General features: G+C 50.4%; 7 protein-coding genes across 7 annotated transcripts; 3 read left to right on the forward strand and 4 right to left on the reverse strand.

The window, feature by feature from the left end:
- Window positions 1-2,494: 2,494 nt before the first annotated feature.
- On the reverse strand, window positions 2,495-2,935 carry N7482_010770 (L-arabonate dehydratase; the record flags this gene model as incomplete). The annotated part of the gene is made up of 3 exons (XM_056692894.1): window positions 2,495-2,621; window positions 2,649-2,780; window positions 2,859-2,935. The coding sequence occupies 3 exons, from the start codon at window positions 2,933-2,935 to the stop codon at window positions 2,495-2,497; spliced, it is 336 nt and encodes a 111-aa protein (XP_056538851.1).
- A 33-nt stretch (window positions 2,936-2,968) lies between these two features.
- Window positions 2,969-3,538, reverse strand: N7482_010771 (L-arabonate dehydratase; the record flags this gene model as incomplete). The annotated part of the gene is made up of 3 exons (XM_056692895.1): window positions 2,969-3,121; window positions 3,208-3,337; window positions 3,414-3,538. 3 exons carry the CDS (start codon window positions 3,536-3,538, stop codon window positions 2,969-2,971), a joined length of 408 nt encoding a protein of 135 aa, XP_056538852.1.
- A 33-nt stretch (window positions 3,539-3,571) lies between these two features.
- Window positions 3,572-3,809, reverse strand: N7482_010772 (L-arabonate dehydratase; the record flags this gene model as incomplete). The annotated part of the gene is made up of 2 exons (XM_056692896.1): window positions 3,572-3,731; window positions 3,784-3,809. 2 exons carry the CDS (start codon window positions 3,807-3,809, stop codon window positions 3,572-3,574), a joined length of 186 nt encoding a protein of 61 aa, XP_056538853.1.
- A 3,698-nt stretch (window positions 3,810-7,507) lies between these two features.
- On the reverse strand, window positions 7,508-7,816 carry N7482_010773 (uncharacterized protein; the record flags this gene model as incomplete). Its single annotated transcript, XM_056692897.1, has 1 exon — window positions 7,508-7,816. The coding sequence occupies one exon, from the start codon at window positions 7,814-7,816 to the stop codon at window positions 7,508-7,510; it is 309 nt and encodes a 102-aa protein (XP_056538854.1).
- A 4,042-nt stretch (window positions 7,817-11,858) lies between these two features.
- On the forward strand, window positions 11,859-15,221 carry N7482_010774 (beta strand repeat-containing protein; the record flags this gene model as incomplete). Its single annotated transcript, XM_056692898.1, has 1 exon — window positions 11,859-15,221. The coding sequence occupies one exon, from the start codon at window positions 11,859-11,861 to the stop codon at window positions 15,219-15,221; it is 3,363 nt and encodes a 1,120-aa protein (XP_056538855.1).
- Window positions 15,222-22,330: 7,109 nt separating this feature from the next.
- Window positions 22,331-23,100, forward strand: N7482_010775 (uncharacterized protein; the record flags this gene model as incomplete). The annotated part of the gene is made up of 2 exons (XM_056692899.1): window positions 22,331-22,688; window positions 22,844-23,100. 2 exons carry the CDS (start codon window positions 22,331-22,333, stop codon window positions 23,098-23,100), a joined length of 615 nt encoding a protein of 204 aa, XP_056538856.1.
- A 420-nt stretch (window positions 23,101-23,520) lies between these two features.
- Window positions 23,521-25,017, forward strand: N7482_010776 (uncharacterized protein; the record flags this gene model as incomplete). Its single annotated transcript, XM_056692900.1, has 1 exon — window positions 23,521-25,017. The coding sequence occupies one exon, from the start codon at window positions 23,521-23,523 to the stop codon at window positions 25,015-25,017; it is 1,497 nt and encodes a 498-aa protein (XP_056538857.1).
- Between the last annotated feature and the right edge of the window lie 1,802 nt (window positions 25,018-26,819).

Here is a 26,819-nt window from a genome sequence, read left to right on the forward strand (position 1 = left end):
CCCCCAACCGGAGCTCTGGCGGGCTATTTTCCCCTTTCCTTAGTCTGGTCCACCTTCGATAGGCGAATCGCCGAATTGTGAAGAATGAAATCTTATGAAATCCAATTGTAGTGTCGATCGTTACTACTCAAGTAGATTGTGGAGTGTAGCATCTTATCACGAATGCCCTGTATGGCTATGGAAATACACTAGATTTACTAGTTGATTGGAGCAACAGAATTAAAAGGAGAAATACCAAGAGATGAGGTCAAAAGAGTGTTGATTCTGGTTCTCTAAAACTGCTGTGGGTCAAGGGGGTCGAAATACCCTCGAGAATACCTATGACTCAGAGGTTACAGTACATATTAACTATCAAGACAATAGGGGGCAATATGACCGCTAGACCAAAATGCTCCGTAGGCTACATTTCAAGTTGTTACCATCATGTATTGCTCTAATATAGGATCCAGCGATTCGAGGTGGATCCTAGATAATACAGGGGCACCGCAAAAGTTTAAGACCACCCCTTCTACCGCCCGCGACGCCGCCTTCCTAATATAGACTAGCCCACCACGTCGCGTAATACTGTAGGATCGCGCTCACGTTTAGCTACACACAAAAATCAAAAATACTACAATATGCCTCCGCGTGTAAGGATCTTACCATACAGGGTGTAGGCAGTTATTGATTTTAATGGGTGGTATACTAATATCAGATGTTATGAAGTTTTTTAGTGCAGCTGAATCACTGGCAGAAAAGGACGGTGCATAAGGGGTGGTCTCAAACTTTTGCGGTGCCACTGTACGCCTTAGATACGGTAGGGATCGGGCACTCCGCTCTCTAGATAACTTACAGTGATGTTCCAAATGTTTTAACACCCTGCCCCACTCCCCCCTGATTATATAATATTATGCAGTCAGAAACCTCCATAATATTGAGGGAGTATCATGTGTATAGCTATTTACGTACACTAATATACCATATACCACCCATACGAGTCAATAGTTGCCTGAACCATATTAGACCTGGTCTCGGAGAGATGCTCTTGGTGCTTCATCTCGATTAGTTAGCTGAATATGGTAAGCGGTATGGGATTAATACGGGCGGTGTAAGTGGGTGGGTTTATAGGGGGGTTAAAGTTAAGGAACGTCACTGTATCTTCCCAAAATAGATAGCCTCACTTAGGATTAGTCTAATATAGGTGGATATGATAAGACCAATCGTCTATAGTTCTCTCTCTCGTGGATTTAGCCTAACTTGGCTTAGATCTCTTATATAACCCTAACGTGGCTAGGATTGAAATCGTGATCTCCTAGTCGTGTGTAGATCGGGCTCATAGTAACTATCAAGACAATAGGCTCCAAACCACGGAATCGACGCATATAGAGTCCCAAATACCCCAGGATCGATAACAGACAGCGCGATATTTGTAACGATTTTACTATTTGTCGGGGTAGAAAGCCTGTCGATCAGGTAAAGAATCGATGGCGAATAGATAGTGAAACAATTTTGATGCAGTTTAACCGTTCTCTCTTTCAAGGACTGAATCTTGATCGATTCAGATTGAAAGGAAACGGGGCACCATCTTTTATTAGGAAATAACGAGATAGAGTGATGATAAAGAATGACATAACCACTTTTAATATCAACGCTTCCCCATATTAGACTAATACGCAATCTGTAAAGGATTAAGTTTATAGCTGTGCGCTACTATATGTGTCGGTCCTGAGCATGTCAACCTTGATGGTTGACATAGTGGTCTTTTTGGCTCAAGAGAACAATCATGTGACTCAGGCTTGATCTGTTACACAATCCTTCACAATATTCCACCACAAAACACGTGGAGCGGACGCCGTACTCGTATTCCAGCATCCTAGCTAACCAGCTAACCGATCCTCCGGTGGATCCCAAATTGCCCGTCGCAGCAAATGCGCCCGTTGGCATTCTAGTTTGTTACCTGCCGGGATGCCGCAGACTTCACCCAATATGCTTGCACCCACAATGACCGAGCCCACCACGGTAATGCGCCCGACGGTTCTGCCCTGCGCCAAGATCGTCTAGATTTTCAAGGCAACGTTGTGGCGTTAGCTCGGTGACCGAGACCCTCCAAATATTCACTTTAGGACCCACTACCGAGAGTTTTATCTTTAGAAAAGCTTAATTGGATGGGACAATGGGCTCGTTGGAGGATTATACGGATCCCAAAAGCCACAAGTAAGATTGGATAGAACTAAATAAGATTATCACTAGCAAAGAATTGTGAAACACGCTATCTCACGACGCCCGACCTAGTTGACTTGTTAGGCGAAGATTTTCAGCAAGATCGTGTAAAAACACTCTGCACCTCCTGCCTCTATACCGCATCCAGTGCGCCGGGGGGCAATATAACCGCTAGATCAAAAATGTGGCAAAAGTACGTGTAATCCCAATATTCGATACCATATAGTAGAGTGACCGAAAATTGAATCATCGATTTTGCGATTGGGTAAAATTAATGTAATGAAATTGAAATTGATTAATGATTGTGCCTTAGTGGACCGTTTGTTTGCGCCAGGCGTTGATATTTCACAGCCTTCTTCAGCACCATACCGCTAGACAATTGATCGGTTTCCTGGCGGAAGATCTCCTGCCATAGTGTGCCGCTAGGAATCAACGGATAGCCTTAGGACAACACCTCCTTCCTTCGCTGTGCGATTTCTTCATGGCTAATGAGGATATCGACTCGTCGATTTAGTACATCAATGCGAAGTTTGTCACCGTTTCGGAGAATGGCAAGATTTCCTCCGGCAGCAGCCTCTAGGCTAGCGTTAAGGATAGAAGGTAACTTTTACGTACGCGATTGTCGTCCATCAATGCAAAATAAGGCGTCAACTCCTTACTTCAGTAATCGGCCTGGTAGGTGCATATTGACGACCTCCGCCGCACCTAGATAGCCTAGTAGGCCAACACCACGCATAATCAAGATCGTTTAGTCATCGATCTCCGGCATCTACTCGATACGACTATGATAATCCTCGGGTCCGTCGAACACGACAATAGAGCCTTCAAAAGCCTCGGGATCATCGGAATTTGATAGGTAGCGTTGGCGGAAGGCAGGGGAGATCACATGAGTCTTCATAATTGCACAATCGAACAATATACCCTTCAATAAATAAAGCCGGCATCCTTCATCAAGGGATCATCATAGGGGCGAATCACGGCGCGGTCCCAGGATTACTTGCCACAAACATTCTCGGCGAGTGTGCGACCGTTGCAGGTTAAAGCATCTCTATTTAGCTTGCCTGCGTCTAAGAGCTCCGCCATAATAGCTAGGAGACCTCCCGCGGAAATATTCTTCTCCAAGATACTCACCGGATGGCTGCATATTTAATAGTAGAAGAATACGCGATCCAATCGTGTCCTAGTCATCCATAGATAACTCGATGCCGATATACTAGGCGATGGCGCTAAGATAGATGGGGGCATTGGTAGTACCGCCAATCGCTACATTTACCACGATCGTATTTTCAAATACTTCGCGGGTCATTAGGTCGCTCGGTTTTAGGTCAATATAAACCATATCCACGATCCGTTTACTAGTCTTGTATGCACATTACGCTCTATAGCGATACGTAGCAGGGATTGCTGCGGATCCTAGAAAGGCCATACCGAGGGCCTCCGCTAGGGTATTTATAGTAGAAGCAGTTCCCATCGTATTGCAGTGTCCTATAGAGGGCGTACTGAAGGATTCGTAAGCGACAACCTTATTATTCCTAGATAGAGAGATCGATTTACCTCTAGGAGATATATTCCATGAATTCATACTCGTCGATTTCACCCGTGGCATACATCTCTCGACCTTTCCAAAGAACAGATCCAGATCCCACCAGAGTGCCCTTAGCATAGCCATTCAATATCGGGCCCACATTCATGTAACGATCACGTGATATGGAAGGTTCTGGCGGTGTTGTAGTAACAAAAGAGGGCTCATCTCTCTTTCTCTTTCTCTCCTTTTCCTTCCTCAGATTCGATATCTTCGTTAATGGACTCTTCTTTTTTGATGATTTGCCAAGTGTAACAGGGTTAACTTCTCATCATCGGTGGCCACCCAGCTACGTTTCCTTGGCTGTGTGAACTGCGGTGTGGTTATGTCAAGGGCTATGCGGATTGGGAGGTGGTCGGACTGGCTTTCCACGTCGCGGGCAATCTTGCAGGTGTTCAAACAGTCCAGCAGGCTGTCGGATATGGGTGTGAGGTCGATAATGCTTTTCAGGTGGCCCTGCTGCCATGTAGGCTCGCCTCCATGCCGGATTTCTATAAGCCTAAGATATCATTAGGTAATGGTTAGCTAACAGTATTTTCAATACATCTGTATGTAAAAAACTATGCAACATTTATAGTATGTTCTGTCCTACAATATTCTTTAGAAATACAGTATCTAAAAGGTAATATAGTAAGGATACATATGCTAGCAAAATACATACCTATGTTAGCAAAATACGTATTTTAGCAAAATACAGTGACGTTCCATAAGTTTTAACACCCCCCTAGACCCACCCACTACACCGCCTATATTAGCCAGATACCGCCTACCATATTTAGCTAGTCATAAACCACGCTAATATTCAACGCGACGCGTTTATAATATTATATTTCGCTACACACACACACACACACACACATACATATATATTACTATACAACGATATGGGTCACTCACCAGAGCTTACCCCTACCTTACGCGCTTGTATCTATGAGCTGCACGATATTGGTTAGGGGTATATACGTATACACCGACATTATCCGTAGATATCTCTCTCGATAGTCCGATATACGATCAAGAAAGACTCTGAAAGACGAGATGGTGTCTCGAAGCCTCGATCTGGAGAGCGTTCTCACCTTCACGTGGTCTGCTTTATACTTTGCGTGGCTTCTTCTTGTTTGGCTAAGGTCGCTGCTACTATGGTCGGTACTTTCATGTACCCCTCAGTGTGGTTCGGGTGGTCTTCCTCCTGTGTTTTGATTACCTAGCCATGTCTTGTTTCTATTGGTGGCTACGTGGGCGTAGCATGCATGGATATCGAACTCGAGCCCAGGTAAATTATATTGCATGTATACTTTCAGCTCTGTCTGTTCTTCTCTTGCTCGTCGCCACCATCGGAGCCGTTTTGGACCGCTGGTTATTATCGCTAGAGGTAGGTCATAGGTACATGCTTATAAAGAGAAAGGATGTGCTCTGACTCAAGCAGCTCCAGGTTCCAATCATCTTAGTCTCCTCGCTTTTGCTTTTGACGGGCGGAGCAAGCAATTATAGGCTTACGGGTGGGCCTTCAACGTATGGAACGAGTCTATGAGAACTGCTGGCCTCGATCCAGATACGGCAAAGTGTCTTCAGCATTTATATCAATTTTCGGTATTGGGTTTACCGGACCTCTATCCAGCAGGAAATGGGTATCCGCAATTTGGTAATCACGAGCACTGAGAGGGAGCCAGCAGAGAAGAGCGGCACGTTTTCTTCACTGGAGGCCACTGACGTCAATATACTCCTGTCTGCCATGTTTCCCAGGCAAACAACATTAGACTGCGCCAAAAACCGCAAAACCGCAAAACCGCAAAAAACCAAACCGCAATTGGGGGGGTTTTTGGGGCTAATTCTAGAAACCGCAATGGTTTTTGGTTTCTAGGTTAGAAACCGCAATGGTTCTTGGGGCCCCAATGGTTTTTAAAGCGGGGCTAAAATATCACGTGGATAATATTCTATTGATATTTATTGGCTACATCTTAATTACTAAGCTATTTTAACTAAGTTGGTTTATAACTAGTTATTATGCAATTTTATGTAATTTTATGTAAGAATGGGTTTTGATGGTTCCCCAATGGGGAACCGCAATGGTTTATGGTTTGGTTTGGTTTTTGGTTTTAAAAACCGCAACCATTGCGGTTTGGTTTTTGGGGGCAAGGTTTGCCCCCAATTGCGGTTTTTGGCGCAGTCTAAACAACATCCCCCCACGGCAAAGAATGGAAGGGTGTATGAAGTTCTATCACGACTAGAGTGGCCTAAGAAGGCAAATTCTTTGGCAGACTGATCGATAATTCTCTATGTCGCTAATCTGTGATAGCCGGCGACGCAGTGAGATGTTGTCAAGACATGGCGAACGAAGCAGGGACCTCCTTGGTTTGCCTTCACGAGATGAACCCGGCCCTCAACACGAAGGGTGAAGGCCAAGGGCTCATAGCCGGAGACGCATACTGTATTGGAACGACTTCCAACATGTGTAAATAACTATCTGTGTTTTTCAGATGATATTGCTTGTCGCTGTACTAAGAATCCAGATACTTTCTCTGGGGGGCGTTCCAGCAGCATTTTAATAGACGAAAAGTTTATAATTTTATCAAGCAATTTCGATCTACACCTGTTCAGCTTCGTGAAGCGCGTATTCCACTACCAAAATGACTTTTTGTTCTTTCCATTGGCTTTACATAAACAAAATCAATCGGAGGCTCGCTGCCTCGCGTTTCTTGTTCGAAGGGCGGTTGCAACTTCCAAAGTTGAGTCCTAAGAAAATATTTCCTCGTCTTCCATTGAAACAAACAAGCCATTGTGAGGATCCTTCTGTGCCGCCTTCCACAAGTCCTTCATGGAGATCTCATCGGCATGCCAACGCCGGGCGACATAAAAATTGTGAATAAGCTGCTAGAGACGAAAGCGCAGGTAGCCTTGGTACAGGAAGGATCGAAATCAGTTTCACCATCTACTCACAGAGCTTCTTCCTCGCCAGAACATCTTTTTATAAGTCGGGTAAAAAGATACACTGAGTCTGCTGCTGCATTTTGACCTGATCTGAATGTGGTACTGCCTGTACAGAAGTATACAAGCATCCCCTCTGCAAACTAATGACCTCGTTTAATTTCGTAGACCTTTGGAAGATAGGCGAGATCAAGTCTGCCGATGTTTCGTATATCCCCGTTTTGCACAAGCAGATGACTGATGTAAGAGAGATTGTTCCTTTTGAGGAGCAGCGCGAATAATTTCCTCGAATGGTTGAATTTCCCGAAGAGCAACAACTGAGACTCTCCACATGAGACGCGACTTTCCTTCACTCCGTTCATCGATGAGCTCCCATTGAAGACGAACATTTGAGTCCCCCACAGGAGCTGATACCTTCATAAAGTTAGTACCCCAGTCACAGTGGTGTAATCCAGCCAAAGATTTTCTTTGGGACCAGGTATACCATAGACGGCGCTACAGCCTGCGGAGTACCGAATTACTCCAGCAAATCCACCAAGAATATCTCCTTCCTGGACTGAAATAATGGGACAAACCGTGAGAAAGACATCATTTTTGGGTTGAAAAGTGACGAAAATAGACTTGTTCCGCGTTATTCTGCCTTTGGCTGTAAGTCAAAGTACCCACCAAGCGGTACAGCTGATGGTTCATGTGATCCGCTCAATTGAAAAATCGTTTCCTCTACGCTGGAAAGCCACGGGTTGACAGCGCTGTTCCATGCGATTTCTGGAATACTTAGCCTTTCTGCGACAAGCGGCTGGCTCAGCCATAGACTTCCTGTCGAATCGCCCTGCTCTCCTCAGCTACCCGCTCTTCCAATTGTTTAATATGGAAGCCATATCTTTCCTCCCAGAGCCGAACCATCTCTACCAAAGAAGCCCCATCTTCCGAGGAACGGTTTTTGCAGAAGCGATCGAACTCCTTTGTGCGGTATAAAAGGATCTTGTCGACACCTGGGTTCCGCATTTCGAACAGTCTCTTCCAGAAAAGACGGCACTGCCGTTGATTAGCGAGGCTAAGTCCAAAGCCCGCTTCCCTCATGAAGCGCTCAGTTGCGACCTTCTCGGCCATCGTGAATTCATCGAGAGGGCCTTTGGAGGTTGGCAAATCCTTTGGGTCAAGGAGCTCGGACAGATGTGCGCATTTACACCTGTCCTCCCCACCTGGAGATTGACTATTCAATTCATACCGGTCGACGGATTGTATTCACTGGCCATCTATTTCTCTACGAACTGATTCATCTTTATTCTACCAAATTCAACTCATCTGACGAGAGTCCATGTAAATCATCTGACTCCACTGTTGATGGAAACTGCCTCTTTTACTTCCAGCACAAGATAATCTGCAATCCGAATAAAGAGCGACAGATGGGAAACATTGGCTGAATATTGATTCATACTCGCCAAATGGTAAAGATACACACTCGCCGCGTTCCAGGACCGGTACATCCTAAATATTCAAAAGCCAATGATAAATTGGGTACACGGTGGATCCAATTTGAGTATAGCTAAGTCAGACGCCTAATTCATTTGGCCAAGTATCAGAGTAGTGTGTGCTAAACACATGATCCCCGGAGGTATTCTCATGCCTAGCGGAGAGATTTCCATGGATATATCTCTCCAGAGCTGTGCAGGACCTCCGAACTCTGGATTGTACTTCAGACCTCTATAACCAAGGGGAAAAAAGCTTTGAAAGACCGTTTCCATGTGGTAATAGGCGACGTATCAAGTGTCAAGGCCCGGTACGGACTGCCACTTTTTGCGTAGGTGAGACCATGCAGGAGACTGGCGTAAAGGAAACGATCGTGGGTTCGAACAGCCTAGTATATTTAGTCTGGGTGGGCCGGAGGCAGAGTGTGTGTTCATACCGATACGATAGAATCGTACTTGGCAATCTCGTCAGGAATATGGCGGAGGAAACAAAACAGTGAAAATGCCAGTCTGTTGTAATATAGCCTGAAAAGCCTCATCTTGGTCGACGGAATATCCAGCACTCATCAGCCCAATCCCGAAGTCCCAGACCTTTGAACATGCTCCAGCTGTCCCGCAGGAGCTGCATGGTGACTACGCCTGTATCTTCATGCTTTGCGAAAATTTTCCAGGATACTGGGCTATACTTGAATAATTCCTTCCTAAAATGCTGGGCTGCAGGAAAGCTCTTGGTGTCACTCAATAAATCTGCCTCCTCAAATTGTCGGGTAAACTCCAAATCCACCATTGGCCATGATACTTCAAATGCTGAGTATCGTATAGCCGGCACTTGGGGCGCCTAGTCGTCCATTGGTAATGGGAATAGGGAGCTTCCAGAAAAAGCAACCGCCGACTCGTTTGTTTGGGGAGAAAGGGGGGCTGTTCGAAGTTGTAGATGCAGAGTGAGGGGAACCAACAGCGCCTTAATATCGAACGATGCCTCAAAGCTCAGTTGATCTATGAGATGTATTGATGAACCGCAAGAGGTACAGTAGTAATTCTTGCAGAGGATTGGCAATAATCAAGGTGCTGTCAAAAGTCCACTTTTAATGGTAAGCCATTTGAGATCTGGACAAATACGAGACGCAGTCAATCAAGGAAATGTATGTTCAACTTTCAACATTCATGAGCCGCAGACTTTGAAGCCAGATTCTGCTCAGCGCTTCCATGTGGTTGAACTGTATCTGTACAGCTCTGCTTCGAATTGATTGATACTGCTTTACCAGAATATACATCAAACACACCACATCTCAACCTGTAGATGCTGAACGCTTAGACGGTATAATTACTGCGCCCCCTATTAAGATACGATCTATACCGATAATTCGGCTCAAGCCCTCACATAAAAACGGAATTAAACTGATCGACGTATGCTAGGCGTCTATCAACATAATGCTGGGTACGGTGTGCTTAGTTCCGCTGAAACAACAATCAAGCCCAGCAACAACCAAATGCCGCTTCAGTCCCTTTTAAGAGATTCACCCGAATTACGGATTCACGCACCGAACCATGACTCGTATTTTCGTTATTTCATATGATAGACTGGTAAATCTTGTCTCGCAATATTATAACTATCCACCGTCCATCTTGATTTCTTAGAAAAGGCAGCAAACATTATTCGATCCGTCGGTCCTAAATAATTACCAAGGTAGCCAGGGAGGAATTTGCTCAATTGCAGCGCAAGTTCAAGCTGCAGATCATGGGACGATGACAATTGCTCGAAGAGCAATAGAATCTTCTCTTACGGAGTGTATTCAACAATTGCAACTTCACCTCACTGGACAGATTGATCAATCGACGCACGTTACCCAAGAGCAGGTACTCGGAAGAATTGCACAGCGGTTCCCCAAGTACAAATCGGTGATAAGTGCAATTCCGGCGGTGGCGGAGTGTATCCCGGAAGATTTGAAACAGGACCTGGTTGTCAGAGCGCAATCCAAGCCATTCCGAATAGCTTTGGTACTGTTAAACACTTGGGTAAAATAATGTTAGGGTCCTCTGTCATGTTGGTCATTCAAGGTTCTTCCTAGCATTAACTAACCAGGAGATCGCTGTTGAATCTCATAGCCTCAGGGCCTACAGATATTACTTGGTACAATGCCAGTAGTCCACATTGATCCAGTTTACCACAGAAAATCCATGGCGGAGCGCGTGCTCGTTGAATCAGCTAGTTCTTAGTGATAAAATACCTCTCAGATTGATAAAGTACACAGCCTAGCATTCGTCGGCGTATATCTCGTCAAACACCATTTCCCACGAGACTTTCTAGTAGCATACTTGTAATCTTGGCCGGTAATAGTGGCTGCTAGAGCAGTTATCCACCATCACATTTGCCCAATAATCCGGATGTCAAGGTGACCTAGATATGCATTCATCCAAGAGCATGATCTTGTTGAAAGATAGTTCCAGGTTCGTACAAAGGTAAAGGTGCCTCTTCCAGAGTATCGAGATATGAATTGACGGTGTAGCCATTGTTTTTCGAAAAAATATCGCGTTCCATGATCATGAGTTTTGATCGGCCACCAAGCCAGATAGATCCCTAAACCATCTGCCGGATATCCTTGCCGAGATTGACAAGATTCACAAGATCCTTTCGATATCTCCCATACTTGAATGAAAACACGTATTGGTGGATTAAATTCGATTTGCGTTGAACTGAACATTCGTCGGAAAAGATTACATCGTCAAAATGTAAATAACTCCCCCATTTTCGGCAGAAAGCGCGTCAAATTTTTGGATCGTGATTATTGAGAAAGATGCGCTTCTTGCTAACCCATTTTTTGATATTGTAGCGCTTCACAGTACGCTTAAGGGTCGACTTTGACACTTTAAAACCGGTGTCAATCCGTAGCGCTTTATAGCTCATGATTGGGTTGCGACGCACTAATCGATACACATAGCGACACTCAGAGGGTGTAGGCTTTGGTGGGCGGCCAAGACGGGGCTTTGTTTTGAGGTTTCCACGTTTTTGAAAGTGATATTTGGTGTTGCAGATTATCGTACGCGACACGTGTAGATCTTGCGCGATTTGTGTAGATTTTCGGCCTAGTTCGAGGGCGTAAAGGATAGCAGCGCGAGTTGATTCACAAAGCTCACCCCCACGCGGTCGATTACCACTAATTTCGGTGCCAAAAGACCTCATGGTGGTGGAGATATGTGGTGGTGGAGGTGGGATAAAAAAAGGGGTGGGTGATATATTTCTAAAGTGTCCACAGACTTTTGACCCCCTATGTACATGACGCCCATAAGGTCAGGTCACTCCTGCACCGGTGTCAGCAAAAGACAAAGCCGAGAGCTGGAACGCGGCAGCAGCGCAATGTATGTCACCACGAGCTATAGTCATGGGGTTAGCTCCTACCGGCATCAGCATCAGCGAATGAAAAAGCCGAGACCTGGAATGCGGCAGTAGCGGAATGCATATCAAGACGGGCCATAGTCATAGAAATAGGTATAATGGCTGATATCGTGTGACCACGGGAATGCGCACCGCTCTGAGAGTCCCCTTTGTGAGTATAGATATTTTTATGCGTCCATTATTTACTCTGATGTGTATTTATAAATCGTGGTGAACATGAAACTTGGCAGCGGAATCATTTTACACAACTAAATGATCTGAGCTCAACGCTCGACTTTCCTGATCGACAATGCCTACCGCACCTACTATCACTATAATCAACCCTACGATTGGCCCTGCTACTGGATTCACTGCTGTTACTATTAGTGGCTCTGGTTTCACAAACGCTACGGCAGTGACCTTCGGCTCAACTGCTGCCCTCGCATTTACTGTGTTGTCCGATACTCTGATCAGTGCGGTTGTTCCGCCAGGCCCTGGCGGTGGTGGTAGTGTCTCTGTCGTTGTCGCTGGTCTCGGCGGTACCAGTGCTACGGGCGTGAACTACACCTATCTACCTCCGCCTGTTGTCACCTCTGTGAACCCGTCCAGCGGCCCTGCTGCTGGTGGATATACTGTTGCCATGAGTGGCTCTGGGTTCACAAACACACAGGTTGTGTTTTTCGGCGCAAGTACTGCCGCCTCATTTACGGTGGTGTCCGACACGCAGATCAGAGCGGTTGTTCCGCCAGGCCCTAGCGGTGGTGGTAGTGTCTCTGTCGTTGTCGCTGGTCTCGGCGGTACTAGTGCTACGGGCGTGAACTACACCTATCTACCTGCGCCTGTTGTCACCTCTGTGAACCCGTCCAGCGGCCCTGCTGCTGGTGGAAATACTGTTACCATGAGTGGCTCTGGGTTCACTAACACACAGGTTGTGTTTTTCGGCGCAAGTACTGCCGCCTCATTTACGGTGGTGTCCGACACGCAGATCAGAGCGGTTGTTCCGCCAGGCCCTAGCGGTGGTGGTAGTGTCTCTGTCGTTGTCGCTGGTCTCGGCGGTACTAGTGCTACGGGCGTGAACTACACCTATCTACCTGCGCCTGTTGTCACCTCTGTGAACCCGTCCAGCGGCCCTGCTGCTGGTGGAAATACTGTTACCATGAGTGGCTCTGGGTTCACTAACACACAGGTTGTGTTTTTCGGCGCAAGTACTGCCGCCTCATTTACGGTGGTGTCCGACACGCAGATCAGAGCGGTTGTTCCGCCAGGCCCTGGCGGTGGTGGTAGTGTCTCTGTCGTTGTCGCTGGTCTCGGCGGTACCAGTGCTACGGGCGTGAACTACACCTATCTACCTCCGCCTGTTGTCACCTCTGTGACCCCGTCCAGCGGCCCTGCCGCTGGAGGGAACGTTGTTACCATTAGTGGCTCTGGGTTCACTAACACACAGGTTGTGTTTTTCGGCGCAAGTACTGCCGCCTCATTTACTGTGTTGTCCGATACTCTGATCAGTGCGGTTGTTCCGCCAGGCCCTGGCGGTGGTGGTAGTGTCTCTGTCGTTGTCGCTGGTCTCGGCGGTACTAGTGCCGCTGGCGTGAACTACACCTATATACCTGCACCTGTTGTCACCTCTGTGACCCCGTCCAGCGGCCCTGCCGCTGGAGGGAACGTTGTTACTATCAGTGGCTCTGGTTTCACCAACACCACAACAGTGGCCTTCGGCTTAACTGCTGCTACCTCATTTACGGTGACCTCCGACAGTGAGATAACTGCAGTGGTTCCCACCGGCCCACCCGGCGGCGGTGCTGTCGATGTCCTTGTTACCGCTCTCGGCGGTACTAGTGCCGCTGGCGTGAACTACACCTATATACCTGCACCTGTCGTTACCTCTGTGAACCCTACGATTGGCCCTGCTACTGGATTCACTGCTGTTACTATTAGTGGCTCTGGTTTCACGAACGCTACGGCAGTGACCTTCGGCTCAACTGCTGCCCTCGCATTTACTGTGTTGTCCGATACTCTGATCAGTGCGGTTGTTCCGCCAGGCCCTGGCGGTGGCGGTAGTGTCTCTGTCGTTGTCACTGGTCTCGGCGGTACCAGTGCTACGGGCGTGAACTACACCTATCTACCTCCGCCTGTTGTCACCTCTGTGAACCCGTCCAGCGGCCCTGCTGCTGGAGGAAATGTTGTTACCATTAGTGGCTCTGGGTTCACTAACACACAGGTTGTGTTTTTCGGCGCAAGTACTGCCGCCTTATTTACGGTGGTGTCCGACTCGCAGATCAGTGCGGTTGTTCCGCCAGGCCCTGGCGGTGGTGGTAGTGTCTCTGTCGTTGTCGCTGGTCTCGGCGGTACTAGTGCCGCTGGCGTGAACTACACCTATATACCTGCACCTGTCGTTACCTCTGTGAACCCTACGATTGGCCCTGCTACTGGATTCACTGCTATTACTATTAGTGGCTCTGGTTTCACGAACGCTACGGCAGTGACCTTCGGCTCAACTGCTGCCCTCGCATTTACTGTGTTGTCCGATACTCTGATCAGTGCGGTTGTTCCGCCAGGCCCTGGCGGTGGCGGTAGTGTCTCTGTCGTTGTCGCTGGTCTCGGCGGTACCAGTGCTACGGGCGTGAACTACACCTATCTACCTCCGCCTGTTGTCACCTCTGTGAACCCGTCCAGCGGCCCTGCTGCTGGAGGAAATGTTGTTACCATTAGTGGCTCTGGGTTCACTAACACACAGGTTGTGTTTTTCGGCGCAAGTACTGCCGCCTTATTTACGGTGGTGTCCGACTCGCAGATCAGTGCGGTTGTTCCGCCAGGCCCTGGCGGTGGTGGTAGTGTCTCTGTCGTTGTCGCTGGTCTCGGCGGTACTAGTGCCGCTGGCGTGAACTACACCTATATACCTGCACCTGTCGTTACCTCTGTGAACCCTACGATTGGCCCTGCTACTGGATTCACTGCTATTACTATTAGTGGCTCTGGTTTCACGAACGCTACGGCAGTGACCTTCGGCTCAACTGCTGCCCTCGCATTTACTGTGTTGTCCGATACTCTGATCAGTGCGGTTGTTCCGCCAGGCCCTGGCGGTGGCGGTAGTGTCTCTGTCGTTGTCGCTGGTCTCGGCGGTACCAGTGCTACGGGCGTGAACTACACCTATCTACCTCCGCCTGTTGTCACCTCTGTGAACCCGTCCAGCGGCCCTGCTGCTGGAGGAAATGTTGTTACCATTAGTGGCTCTGGGTTCACTAACACACAGGTTGTGTTTTTCGGCGCAAGTACTGCCGCCTCATTTACGGTGGTGTCCGACTCGCAGATCAGTGCGGTTGTTCCGCCAGGCCCTGGCGGTGGTGGTAGTGTCTCTGTCGTTGTCGCTGGTCTCGGCGGTACTAGTGCCGCTGGCGTGAACTATACCTATATACCTGCACCTGTTGTCACCTCTGTGACCCCGTCCAGCGGCCCTGCCGCTGGAGGGAACGTTGTTACTATCAGTGGCTCTGGTTTCACCAACACCACAACAGTGGCCTTCGGCTTAACTGCTGCTACCTCATTTACGGTGACCTCCGACAGTGAGATAACTGCAGTGGTTCCCACCGGCCCACCCGGCGGCGGTGCTGTCGATGTCCTTGTTACCGCTCTCGGCGGTACTAGTGCCGCTGGCGTGAACTACACCTACGTGTGAGGACTGCAATCTCCAGAGACCGAGCTTGAATTCGGGAATGGACCAATCAGAAGGCTTGTCATCAGATGCTATTTAAGGAAGGAAACCGATCCAGGTGAGAAGACTGCCAACGTACAAAGCTCTTATATGGCAACTGGAACTGAAGGGTAACTCATGCGACAGGCGCCGTGACTCATTAACTTGTTGGACTCTCCTTGCCCGCTCTCTCTCTCTTCTTTCTTCTCCAGCTTTAGTCCCCTTAGTGAATGTAGACTGTTTCCTCCCTAGTTCTGTCCCCTCACATTATGAAGGCTATTATTGACACAAAAGTGAGCTATACCAAACCTAAGTGTCAATAAGGCCTTCGCGTAGCTGAAAATTAAAAGGTGATTTTAAATTTATTGTCGAGGTCCTGGTGGGACAATTTTACGGTGGACTCTGATTGGCCAATGGAACCAGTCCCTGAATGTCGGAATACGTAATACATATGGCCAATCAGCGGCATTCAGGACTCTGTATCACTATATCCCTGAATCTGGCAATTTCGTAGGGAGGACTGATTACTAGACCTCGGCAAGGACCGGGACCGGACCATACTAAAAAACTAAGGACCGCGGTCCGGTCCTTGGTCTTTTGCGGTCCCCTGCGGTCCCCCGGAGTTGTATAATTTTGCCAACACCTTCCTATTTAGGCTAGTTAAATTCATAAAAAGATTTGATTAGTCAGCCGAAAGCCCGAAATAGCTATATTTTCTACATAAATCATGTATAAATCATGTGTCCGGTCTTTTTGCGGTCTTTAGTCCGGTCCTAAAAAAATTAGGACCGCCCAGCGGTCCTAAAAGTAAAGACCAAGCCCTGCATAGTGCGGTCCGGTCCCGGTCCTGGTCCGGTCCTAGGCGGTCCTTGCCGAGGTCTACTGATTACATAAGAAACAGGGCAGTGGTCCTTTGAGACCGATGGGACACATGACCAGGGGCAAACTGCCAGGATCTCAGTGTGCCCCCTTGATTTCCACCACGAGCGAAAGCGGCGAAGGCCGAATAAGTGTATGCGGAGGGGGTATGCGGAGAGGGTATAGATCGGCTTGCTCGGTGATTCGAGAACCTGGTGATTCAGGCCTGCTAGTCGGAAGCGAGCAGTGCAGCGCACGAACTGGCAATCTGGTGATTCAGGACTCGGTGATTCGAGTGCATGCCGGCGGATGGAGGGTGGAGGGAGAGAGATTGGCTTAGTGATATAGGCCGAAGGGTATTAGATATCGGAAGGTCAGACAGCTGGGGTCTGATCTGTTGCTCAAAAGATTATTACTAAGATACCGGCAGTTATTACGCAAAGCTAGTGGTGAAAAAGTACTGATTGTTTGATTTAGGAGGCCATGGGTGCATATGGCGCGGCGCTGCTGATGAGGCTTTTTGACTGTAGTGACAGAATGGGCTGATTCTGTATGGGCTAGTATGAAAGATGTCCAATGGGACGAGAGATAATTGATCAGATTGATGATGATAGAAGATCAGGGGGATTGCCTGTTGAATAGCTATCCCCTGGCTGTACGGACGTATTTCTGTCCGTGCGGCCGATACTCGGCTGTTACAAAGCCTGAGTTTCTCTGTAAGCCAGTATTACATACAAAAACATAAGAAACCTGGGCGCTTGATGAATAAGCCCGTTCTTAGTGGTAAGTTACCACTCCACATATTTCGACATGTAGCGTTGGAGCTTTCCTTACCAACGCTGCCTGAGGACGGCCGCGGGGACGTTGGATCGCGGGGACGGTGACTCCCTAGCTCTCTTTTCTGCCACTTTTCGTTTGTCCTGTTTGTCATGTTTTGTTTGCTGCGTTTGTACTACTTTCTTTGGTCTGATGGTAGTAAGCCATCTGACCTCGCTGCGGGCAGCCTTCGCATGCACACTGGGCTGGACACCAGATGGCGCAAATCCCCGCATAGCACCTGTAAGCATAGGAAGCTAGATCGGGAATAAGAATATTGATTGATTGATTACATAAGAAATAACCATTCGGAGAGACAGAATGTCCGGTTTTCGTGCTGAATTCGCTCAGACACGCCGACTTCATTACAATAAGGTAATAGTTAGGGCCTCCCTGTTCCGCTTACTCTCAGTGACCAGTCGCACCGCGTGACAGATCACATGATATGGACGGAATTTCCGGGCCAAAATTAGTCAATTAACTTTGTACTAGCACATGTCTGGCATCCTAAAAAAGCAATATAGGCCCGCGCCTGCTCCATCACAGTGATCCTGTGGAGCAGAGGGCTTCGATTGGAGGACGGCAAGCGGGGCCTTGTGATTGATGCAATCGAGATAATGGCCCTCTACATACATAGCTGTACTTCTTGAATAGTTAGGAGAACTGAATTTATTTCCATATGCTGACGAGGCTGGTCTGGGTACCCCGAAACCAGGGAGTGATGATGATGATGATGATGATGATACTCTATTAACCTGGTGCAGCCTAACTAGTGTCGTATGGCTATGCAGGCGCTTCATCCGGCGGAAGCAAGAGCATTCCGAACGCCAGCCCCTGCGCATGAAGCAGTAGATACATAAGAAAATGGCGTTTTGCCATAGTAAATCCCCCAAGCCCCATGTAATAACGGTAACCAAACGCCTATTGTGTGTGTCCCACGGCCCTCAGATCTCCCTCATTACGGCCGCCTGCATCCCCTGTATCTCCATATCTCCTGCCATCCCACCATGGCGGTCTCACCCTCCTGCTTCGTTCTCTGTTGATCGTGGTTCGGTATCGGTGTCTGATGTTTTCCACCAGTTATCGACGCGGCGATGTAGTCTCCCACGACCTCTCGGTGGGCCGTGGCTTTGTCGTTCCGTATACCCATCGTCTTCACCACCTGTGTCCCTGCCAGGTCATCCCGGCTGTTCGTTGTCTTCGCTTTCTGAGGGCTCTGGCTCCACGTGCCGGAACTGCCCCAGAAGGCCTGTTTGTAGCATGAATTTAGCCACGTAGCGGGTGGCTTGCGAGTCCGATACGATTGCGTCGTAGTCGGTTGCACTGAAATCCGTCCGCGCCCGGATATCATCCAACATGGTCCTCCTCAGATCAGCGTACAACGGGCACTGTAGCAGGATGTGTCTCGGCGTCTGAGACCCTTCACCACAGTAGCACTCATCTGATTCGACCGCTTTGGTTTTGAACAAGAAGTGGTTCAGTGCGATGCGCATAGAGCGCATTTGAACCAGTATAGACGTGTACGGCTTCGAGAGCGACTCGAATAGCTGTAGCACCTTCTTGTCTCGCGCCTTCACCAATCGTTGGTTTGGCTTGCCAGTCGATTCATTCGCCCACTCTTGTGCCCATCTCTCCTTGATTCGTCGCCGCACACGACGTTTGGCCGTTGAAGCAAGCAAGATCTGGCCGCCGGGAGGTGGAGAGGTGGAGGTGCCTACCGAACCACCGGCTGGACGTTGATCCGTCCCGCTCTCCACACCTCCCGTCGCCGCTAACTTTGCTTCAACGTCCGCAGTCTCATTGCCAGGAACGCCCACGTGTGCGGGGATCCAACGGATCTCGACGGGAATCGTGTCGGACGTGGGCGTTAGCGATCGGAGGGCTCGGACGTGGTTATAAATGTGAGATAGCACGAACTGGCCTGATGGTCGCTTTGGGTTCTGCACCGCCTGGATAGCGCCCTGGCAATCGGAGAAAATAATCATCTTGGAGCCTGCTGGACCCTGTTGGACCCTTTTGACGAAGTTGGCAAGCGCCATTTCAATGCCGTTGAGCTCGGCAACGTACACTGTTGACTGGTCGGTGGTGCCAAGGTGCCGCCGTTCGAAGATACCCTCACGCGGGGCGACGGCGGCAGCGCCGACCATACCTTCATAACCACTACCATCGGTGAAGACCAAGACATATCGGACTGACTGGGCACAGTCCAGCTGATTCTGTTGGAAGAGAGACTCAGTCTCTATCTTGTCGTGCGAGGCTCGCGCAGCCTCTGCATCCTCGATCACGCATGGGATCCGTGCCTCCCATGGTGCCAGAACGAACGCTTTTCGACATTCCCATATGACCTGTTGATTCCCCATGTCGTTGGTGTTGAGCACACCTCCCTCCTTCCATCTGAGGGCTTCCAGAGGGCTCCATCCACCCCTCTTCCATTCCCCCGGCCTACGTTGCCCGTGCAGGCCTAGGCACTCAGGCTGCGCCCACCTTGGGCCTGTTTGTATCCTTATGGCTGTTTCCTGGATCATCTGCTCCATCTGTAGCCTGACCGGTAGTAGGTGGAGTTCGACGTTGAGTGCCGCGGCGCTCATCGATTTGAATGCCCCACTGATCAGGATTGCCGCACGTCGTTGGGTTGTGGTGAATTGGCTGACCGTCCGTTTCAACTCCCAGGCTGGTATAGCCTTCGCGAGGGGACAGTACCATGCGGAGAGCCCGTACAGCATCGGCGGGACGACTACCGCTTGGAATGCTCGTCGCATGGCTAGTAGTGAGGCTCCCCAGGTAGACCCCGTCATCGCCCTGAGTGCTTCCAGGCTGCTATTCGCTTTGGCGAGGAGTTTCTGTCGGTGTGTGTCGAATTTGAGCTGTTTGTCGAGCCAAACCCCGAGGTATTTCGCCGAGTCCACTGGTGGATCGTGAGGTCTCCCCTTCGTATCGGCATCCGTTCGTGGCCTTCGGGGAAGACGTGTGTGGGGTCGTACATGTCGAAGTCAGGGTCGTCAGGGTGCATGATACGGTCGTCGTCGCTGTCGGATTGGGCCACGTTTGGGTTCACAAAGTGAATTAGTTCGAATTTCTCTGGTGCAAATCTTGCTGCGTGTCGTTTGGCCCACTGGTCTGCCTTGTCGAGCACCTTCTCTAATAGCTGGATGTTGTCGTAATGTGAGTCCGATTCCACCACGGTTGCCACATCGTCCACCCATCCATACCCATATGCTCTGCCTATCCCGCCGCACACGAACATGTTGCACGCTGATGATGATGATGATGATGATGAATTCATACTCGGATCTGTCAGGCGGTGAGCCCGATTTGCCGGCAGGACACTATAGCTAGCTGGGAAACTAGATCACATGATTAGACCGCCTTCCGCCCCCCAACCCCCTCTCCCACACATACTCCCGCTCCTCCCATCGCCAGTTTCACCCAATCTCCACGCGCGACCGGCCAGTCAAACCTCCCCCTCCGAACGTCCTCTCGATCGCCCTGCCCCCGTCAACGAGTTAAAAATCACCTACCGTTTCATACCTACCCCTGGCTGCTGAGGGCCACGGGGAGAGCGTGTAGAGACAGGGTTTTCTCCGGTGGAAACAGAAGGATGGTCATAATCCCCGACTGCGGTGGTATTGCATTCAATCCCAGTGACACCCATGCGTCCCCTGGTCATTCCTGTGTATCCGAAGACACACAGGCCATTGTTCCTGCCTGAGATGGTGGCTCGCAAAAGCAAGCCCGCTGCCATTATAGGCAGATAGACACCAGGACCAAGCTGGCGCATCACGCGTCCGCCTCAAGGGCAGCGCGGTATGTGGTCGGTAAGGCACTGAATTGACCCAGTAGCCTGGTTTGTAACATCATTTTGACAGCCTTGACGGCTAGAGCTGGCTGCATCAGGCAATCTGTGAGAGATAGTGGGCGGTCAGGGCCGAGGACCCTCCACCGTAGGTCTGTGAGGCGTGGGTGAAGGCAGAGTAATAGCACATGGCGTGTGTCCTGACTCCCCTGGTCGCATAAGTGGCATCTTTGTGGCGGTCGGTCGGGGTTCTCATCGAGCTGCTCCTCGCGCCAGCGTTGCAGTGTGGCTAGATAGCTGCGCAGGGCAATCTTGCCCGTTTGCATCTGAATGAGGACCGCGCCGGCTGCCCGTCGCATACGCTCGTGTAAGGCGAAGATGTCCTTGGTCGGTGATGGAATAGCCCTACGAGTGATTCCACCGTGGGCGTTGCCCGTCCACTCACGTTTCCACTGCTCTATAGCAAGCTCGCGCTGTCTGGTGCGGAGGCAAGATGCGAGGGTGTCCCATAAGCCTCCGTCACGGCTGATGAACTTGTCCAGCTCCATGGCCTTCCACTGACGCCTTCTGATCGGTTGCACTTCCAGGATCTCCATTTCGAGCACGGTGAGGATCGGGAGGTGGTCGGAGTCGGCGTGCACTGCCATATTAACCTCACATTGGACCATCCGCTCTCGCAGGTCGTACGACGCGAGAACTAGGTCAATCGTTGTCTGGCTGCCGGCCTGATCCCGGGTGATTGTGCCTGGCCGTAGCCAGAGATCTAGCCCTGCCAGATCCATCAGATCTAGCAGGTCTTCCGACTTGGCATCTTGCGCTGCATCGACACCACCCCGGGCAGGATGATGTAGGTTGAAGTCTCCCATGACTAGGTATGAGATCCCCTTCTGCTTCTGCTCCTGGATGGACGGCAGCAGCCCTTCCAACTGGTCGAGCGCCCCCCATCGCCTCTGCTCATTGTATATGTTGAATAGCCTGAGCTCCGTCGAATCTGCCTTGATCCTCACTTCCTGGCAGTCTCGCGAGTGTACTACGTGTGTCCACCCCGCCATCTTCTTCGCCATGAACAGGCATACGCGTGCCCGTTCACCGGTCTCCGACGACAGTGGGTACAACAGCTCGTGCGTGAGCTTTAGCGGATGGTGGGTGTCGTCTTTGAACGTGTTCTCCCATGGTTCCTGGATGGCAATGATGTCGGCGCTGACAACCTCCGGGTCCCGCAGGAACTGCGCCATCACCATGTCCTTCGACCTGTTCGCATTATACTGATAGACCTTGAGCTCCTGTCGTCCTACGTTGTCTCCTCGGCCCAGTCTGTTGTCGTTTCCTTATTGTATCGATCGGTGGGCGTGTCGATTCATCGACTTTCCGTCTAGGAGGGTTTCATGCGCCATCCCATTCGTTCCCACTCTTTCGGATGGTCAGGTATAGGTCGTCGCTCTGGGGCTGTTTTCGTTTCCTTGTTGGCCCTGCGTCCGGTGGGGACGACGGTTGAAAGTCTTCGTCGCTTCGTTGGTCAGGCAGGGAGGAGGAGGATGCGGTGAGTTCTTTGTCTTTCGAAAGTTGTTGTTCGAGTCTCTTCATGTTGATTTCATCCACAGAGCTCAGATCTGATTCCGTTCTGGCGATGGAACTCATGTCGGATTCAGTCCTTGCCTTGTTCGCCTCCTCCACCCTCGCTGCTACGTCTTCTGCTGTTCTTTTTGCTGATTTCCTGGCTGTGTTTAGCTGGGCCTCCTTGGCCTTCCTCGCCTTCGCTTCCCTCGCCTTAGCCGTTCTCGCCTTGGCCCTTTCGGCTTTCGATTGGGTGCTGCTAGAGCTCTTGGCCGGCTGTGGAGGCCTCTTGGCGGCAGTTTCGGTGTTGGTGATAGCTTCCGCGCCGGCGTCAGCTTCGGTGTTTTGGACGGTAGTCCCCTTTGCTACCATCTGGCCTTCTCCGCTGGTGGTTTCCTCTGCCCTTGCCTGGTCTGGCTGGTTGCTGTTTGGTTCACTTTGACTGGTATCCGGCTGAGTGGTGACAGTTCTTTTGTTGTGCGCCCGCCGAATCGGTAGCCCGGTTCCTCGTTGGGCAGGACTGGTCGTTCGACCGACTGTAGTGGTGGCATGTTGAAAAATGGTCGGTTGTCGTGACCCTTTGCAGGCCCCGATGCCTCTGGGGCAGCGATAGCCACACTTGTCACGGGTGCGCTGGTGAGATCTATCACTGGCGTGGATATCGGCGCTTCCACCTCGGCTTCGTCGATGGCGGTTTCCATCTCGTCCGATGCCTTCTCCGTCTGTCTTGGCCTCCTTCCCCCCTTCTCTTCCTCCGTCGCATCGGTACGAAGGCTGCAGATTCGCGATCGTGTAGAGGGTGACAGTTCTGGTCCTCGAGGCATATTGATTAGTGGTGGTTGAATAGAAGGGGTAACTAGCCTACCTGTTGCATAGGGGGTTATTGAATAGGGGGTGATTGTTTATTTTGATGGTTATTTTGATGGTTATTTTGATGGTTATTTTGATGGTTGGCAGGGTGGCCAGGTAGGTAGCTTAAACTAGTAGGCGGTAAAGTAGGCGGAGGAAAGGGTGTGTGAGAACTTCTTGCCTGGCACTGTATCTAAAAATACGTTTCACGATTTTACGATAAGCTAAATTAAAAACAGACTAGCGTGTTTCAGAATAGAATCGAAAGGAATCAAGCGGTAAAACTGATTACGAGCAGCCCTGTACCACGTTGTCTTTGATTGACGAGCGAGCTTTCTAGTCTGGGCCTCAGTGTTTTAAATAGCGGCTGTGATATTGTCCCCTTTGACAGCCACACACCCCATTTGCATCTCAATGGATCTTTCTCAACTTCCGGACATCACCAGTCTGCTTGTCAGGCCAGATAACCCTCCACGAGATGATCTCGAAGGAATGGACTACGCACGATGTGCAGCTCTACACAACTACCTGATCCAATATGCCTGGCTCGCTGAAGGCCGCCCACTAGCAACTCTGAATGCCAACAGCAACTTTTTCACGGCCTTCGGTGATGAAGCTGAAGCTGAGGCTTGTCGTCCAAGGCTTGATCCGTCACTGGCGGCGTTCCTTGACACCGCTATGGTGTCTCCTTTTCCTTATGATAATCCTCACGAGTACCTCCCATTCTCTGTTTTTGCATGGGGTATCGATGGGTCAGAAACACTTTTTGAGGAATTTACAGCTGATATTCACGATCAGCCCGTTGACAGCCTAGTGCGCTTGTACGCTGTGGAAACGAGCTTATCGGCTGAGGAAGGTGGTGGCGGGGTCATCTACCACCAAGGCTTCCACCGCGTCGCGACCTTTATGCATCTTGATGACTATGGCTATGGCTTTCCAGTTGAGGCTAATTCACACGTTTGGAACCCCCTAGAGACACTCCTCACCAATTGGATCGACCTTATTCATATTGGAAAAGTTGTGGCTTCGCCTCATAAAGAGCCAGCCTTATTTGACTTCGAGAAGATCGGGCCCTGGGAGTGGCGGCCCTATAGCGATTCCCAAGTTACTACGTGTATCGCCGAGTGGGATCGACTGTGTCAGGCTATTGAGGCGCGCACCTCGCAGCTGCCAAACCCACTATCACTGATCAGCCCCAGCTCCGGGTCTAACGCAGACAATCCAGAGCCATTAGTCGCATCAACTATCCTAAACGCTGCTTCAGTGCCCAACCCTTCCTTTGCACGTGCGTTTCTAACGCGCGCGAGACGGCCCCAGTTCCGCTACATCGCTCCAGGCCTTCTCTTGCCACCGGCTGACTCGGCTGGATTTACGGCAGCGCAGCCATTCAGCGTATTACCCCGCTCTGAGTACACTGCACCGCCAGTGTGTCTTTTCCCGGCTGATACCGGAGACCACCGTCCTATCCAGCTCACGAGAACGACAACTCCATTTTTATTGCCGGACTTCTATTCAAGGTCCACCGAAACTTGTACACCATCTCGCGTCTCTGCAGGCCTGTATACTGAGGCAGTGGAGAGAAACGGCCGTGACGTGGCCGAGGAGGGATTTCGGCTATTGCTCCCGTTCACCTTTAATGGTGATTGGGACAAGAGCGTGGGCGCACGAAAAAGCGATGGGTCCCTTGTTGACAGAGGACGCTTTTCAGAGCTCTTTCAGCATGGATATAAGCCTTTTGGCGGTGACTACTACCGCTCCCAGCGGCTGGAGCGTTTGCTGGGTTGTTGGCGCAAACTGGTTGAAAAAGGCGTCTGGTCTGTTGGGGCGGATGGGGTAGAAGGTACTATCGATACTTTCAAAGATGCTGAGTCCGACCGCTGGGAGGATTATTATATCCCAGCCACGTGGTAGGTATACCAGTGCCATCCCGCCTTCAATCCGGAGACGATTTCCGAGCACTTGGGTTCTATCCTACGGAGATGGAGGTACCAGGCGCCGAAGATGATGATGATGATGATGATGATGATAACTCTATTAACCTAATGCAGCCCAGCTAGTGCGCAGTGGCTATGTAGGCGCTTCCTCCGGCGGAAACAAGAGCTAACCGAACGCCCCCGAAACGCAGTAGATAGTAAATACAAAGGGAAAACGGCGTTTTGCCAAACAAATATAGCTGAAAATCAGCCCAATACTGTAACCATACGCCCGCAGCCATCAGATCCCACTGTTTTCCTCCCTCAGTTCGCCCTCATCGCCCTCGCTTTGTATCAACTTCTTCCACCTCCTGACAGTGTGTAGCCGCTTGCTTCTTTCGATTAATGTTTCCTGGCCACGCCAGCTGGTTGTATCCGAGTGGAGTTGACCGGTTGGTGTAGCGTGTTCAGTTGTAGTCGTCCCAGCCCGTCTCAGGTTGAGCTAGGGTTTGGCGGTCATAGTGCACATCGTCTTCGCCGCCTGTTCCCCTGCCAGATTCGCTGTCTCTGGCCATTGTTTCGTCGTCTTCTAGTTCCGGATCAGGGTCAGGATCTAGCGCAGTGTCAGCATCAGCGTCAGCATCCGGCTCAGCATTAGGGTCTGGCTCTGGTTCGATCTCTGTCTGTCGGAATTGACCCAGAAGGCCTGTTTGCAACATAAATTCGGCCACGTAGCGGGTGGCCTGCGGATGAGAGACGATCGCGTCGTAATCAGCGGTCGCTCCAAGATCTGTCCGTGCCCAGATCTTTTCCAGCATCTCGTGACGCTGCTCAGTGTACAACGGACACTGCATAAGGATGTGTCTCGGTGTTTGGGACCCTTCCTCGCAGTGACACTGATCAGAATCACGAGCGCTGATCTTGTACAGGAAATGGTTCAATGCGATGCGCATTGAGCGCATCTGAATCAACACCGACGTGTAGTGCTTGGGCAGAGATTTGTATAGCTCCAAGGCTTTCTTGTCCGGCTTAGGGAGTAACCGTTTGGTTGGTTTCCCCGTCTTTTCGCGGTCCCACTCAGCAGCCCAGCGCTGCTTGATTCGCCGCCGCACACGGCCTTTAGCGAGGCTGGCCAGTAAGAGTCGAGGGTGGTCGGACGTATATTGATCCGTTCCGCTCTCCACACCTCCCGTCGCCGCTAACTTTGCCTCAACGTCCGCCGTCTCATTGCCAGGCACGCCCACGTGTGCGGGGATCCAGCGGATCTCGACGGGAATCTTGTCGGACGTGGGCGTGTGCGATCGAAGGGCCCTGACGTGATCATAAATGTGGCCGAGCATGTATTGGCCCGACGATCGCTTGGGGTTTTGCACTGCCTGAATGGCAGCCTGGCAATCAGAGAAAATGACCAACTTTTTGCTGGACTGGAGTTTGGCGATCGCCATCTCGATGCCACTGAGCTCAGCGAGATACACGGTGGATTCTTGGAGAGTCCCCAAGTATCATCGCAGGAAGATGCCGTCCCTTGGGGCGACGGCGGAGGCGCCGACCTGTCCCTCGTATCCACTGCCATCCGTGAAGGACAGAACCGTCGGGCTGCAGTTTTGTCCTGTCGGGCTTCCTCCTCCTTCCTCTTGTAGCAAGGTCGTGAGGCTCTCTTGGAAGAGAGACTCTGTCTCGATCCGGTCGTGCGAGGCTCGCGCAGCCTCTGCATCTTCGATCACGCATGGGATCCGTGCCTCCCATGGTGATAGAACGAACGCTTTACGGGTCTCCCAGACCCCTGGGATATTGAGGATG

Source organism: Penicillium canariense (genome assembly GCF_028826845.1).
Source record: "Penicillium canariense strain IBT 26290 chromosome Unknown utg000008l_segment0_segment0, whole genome shotgun sequence".
Classification (NCBI taxonomy): domain Eukaryota; kingdom Fungi; phylum Ascomycota; class Eurotiomycetes; order Eurotiales; family Aspergillaceae; genus Penicillium; species Penicillium canariense.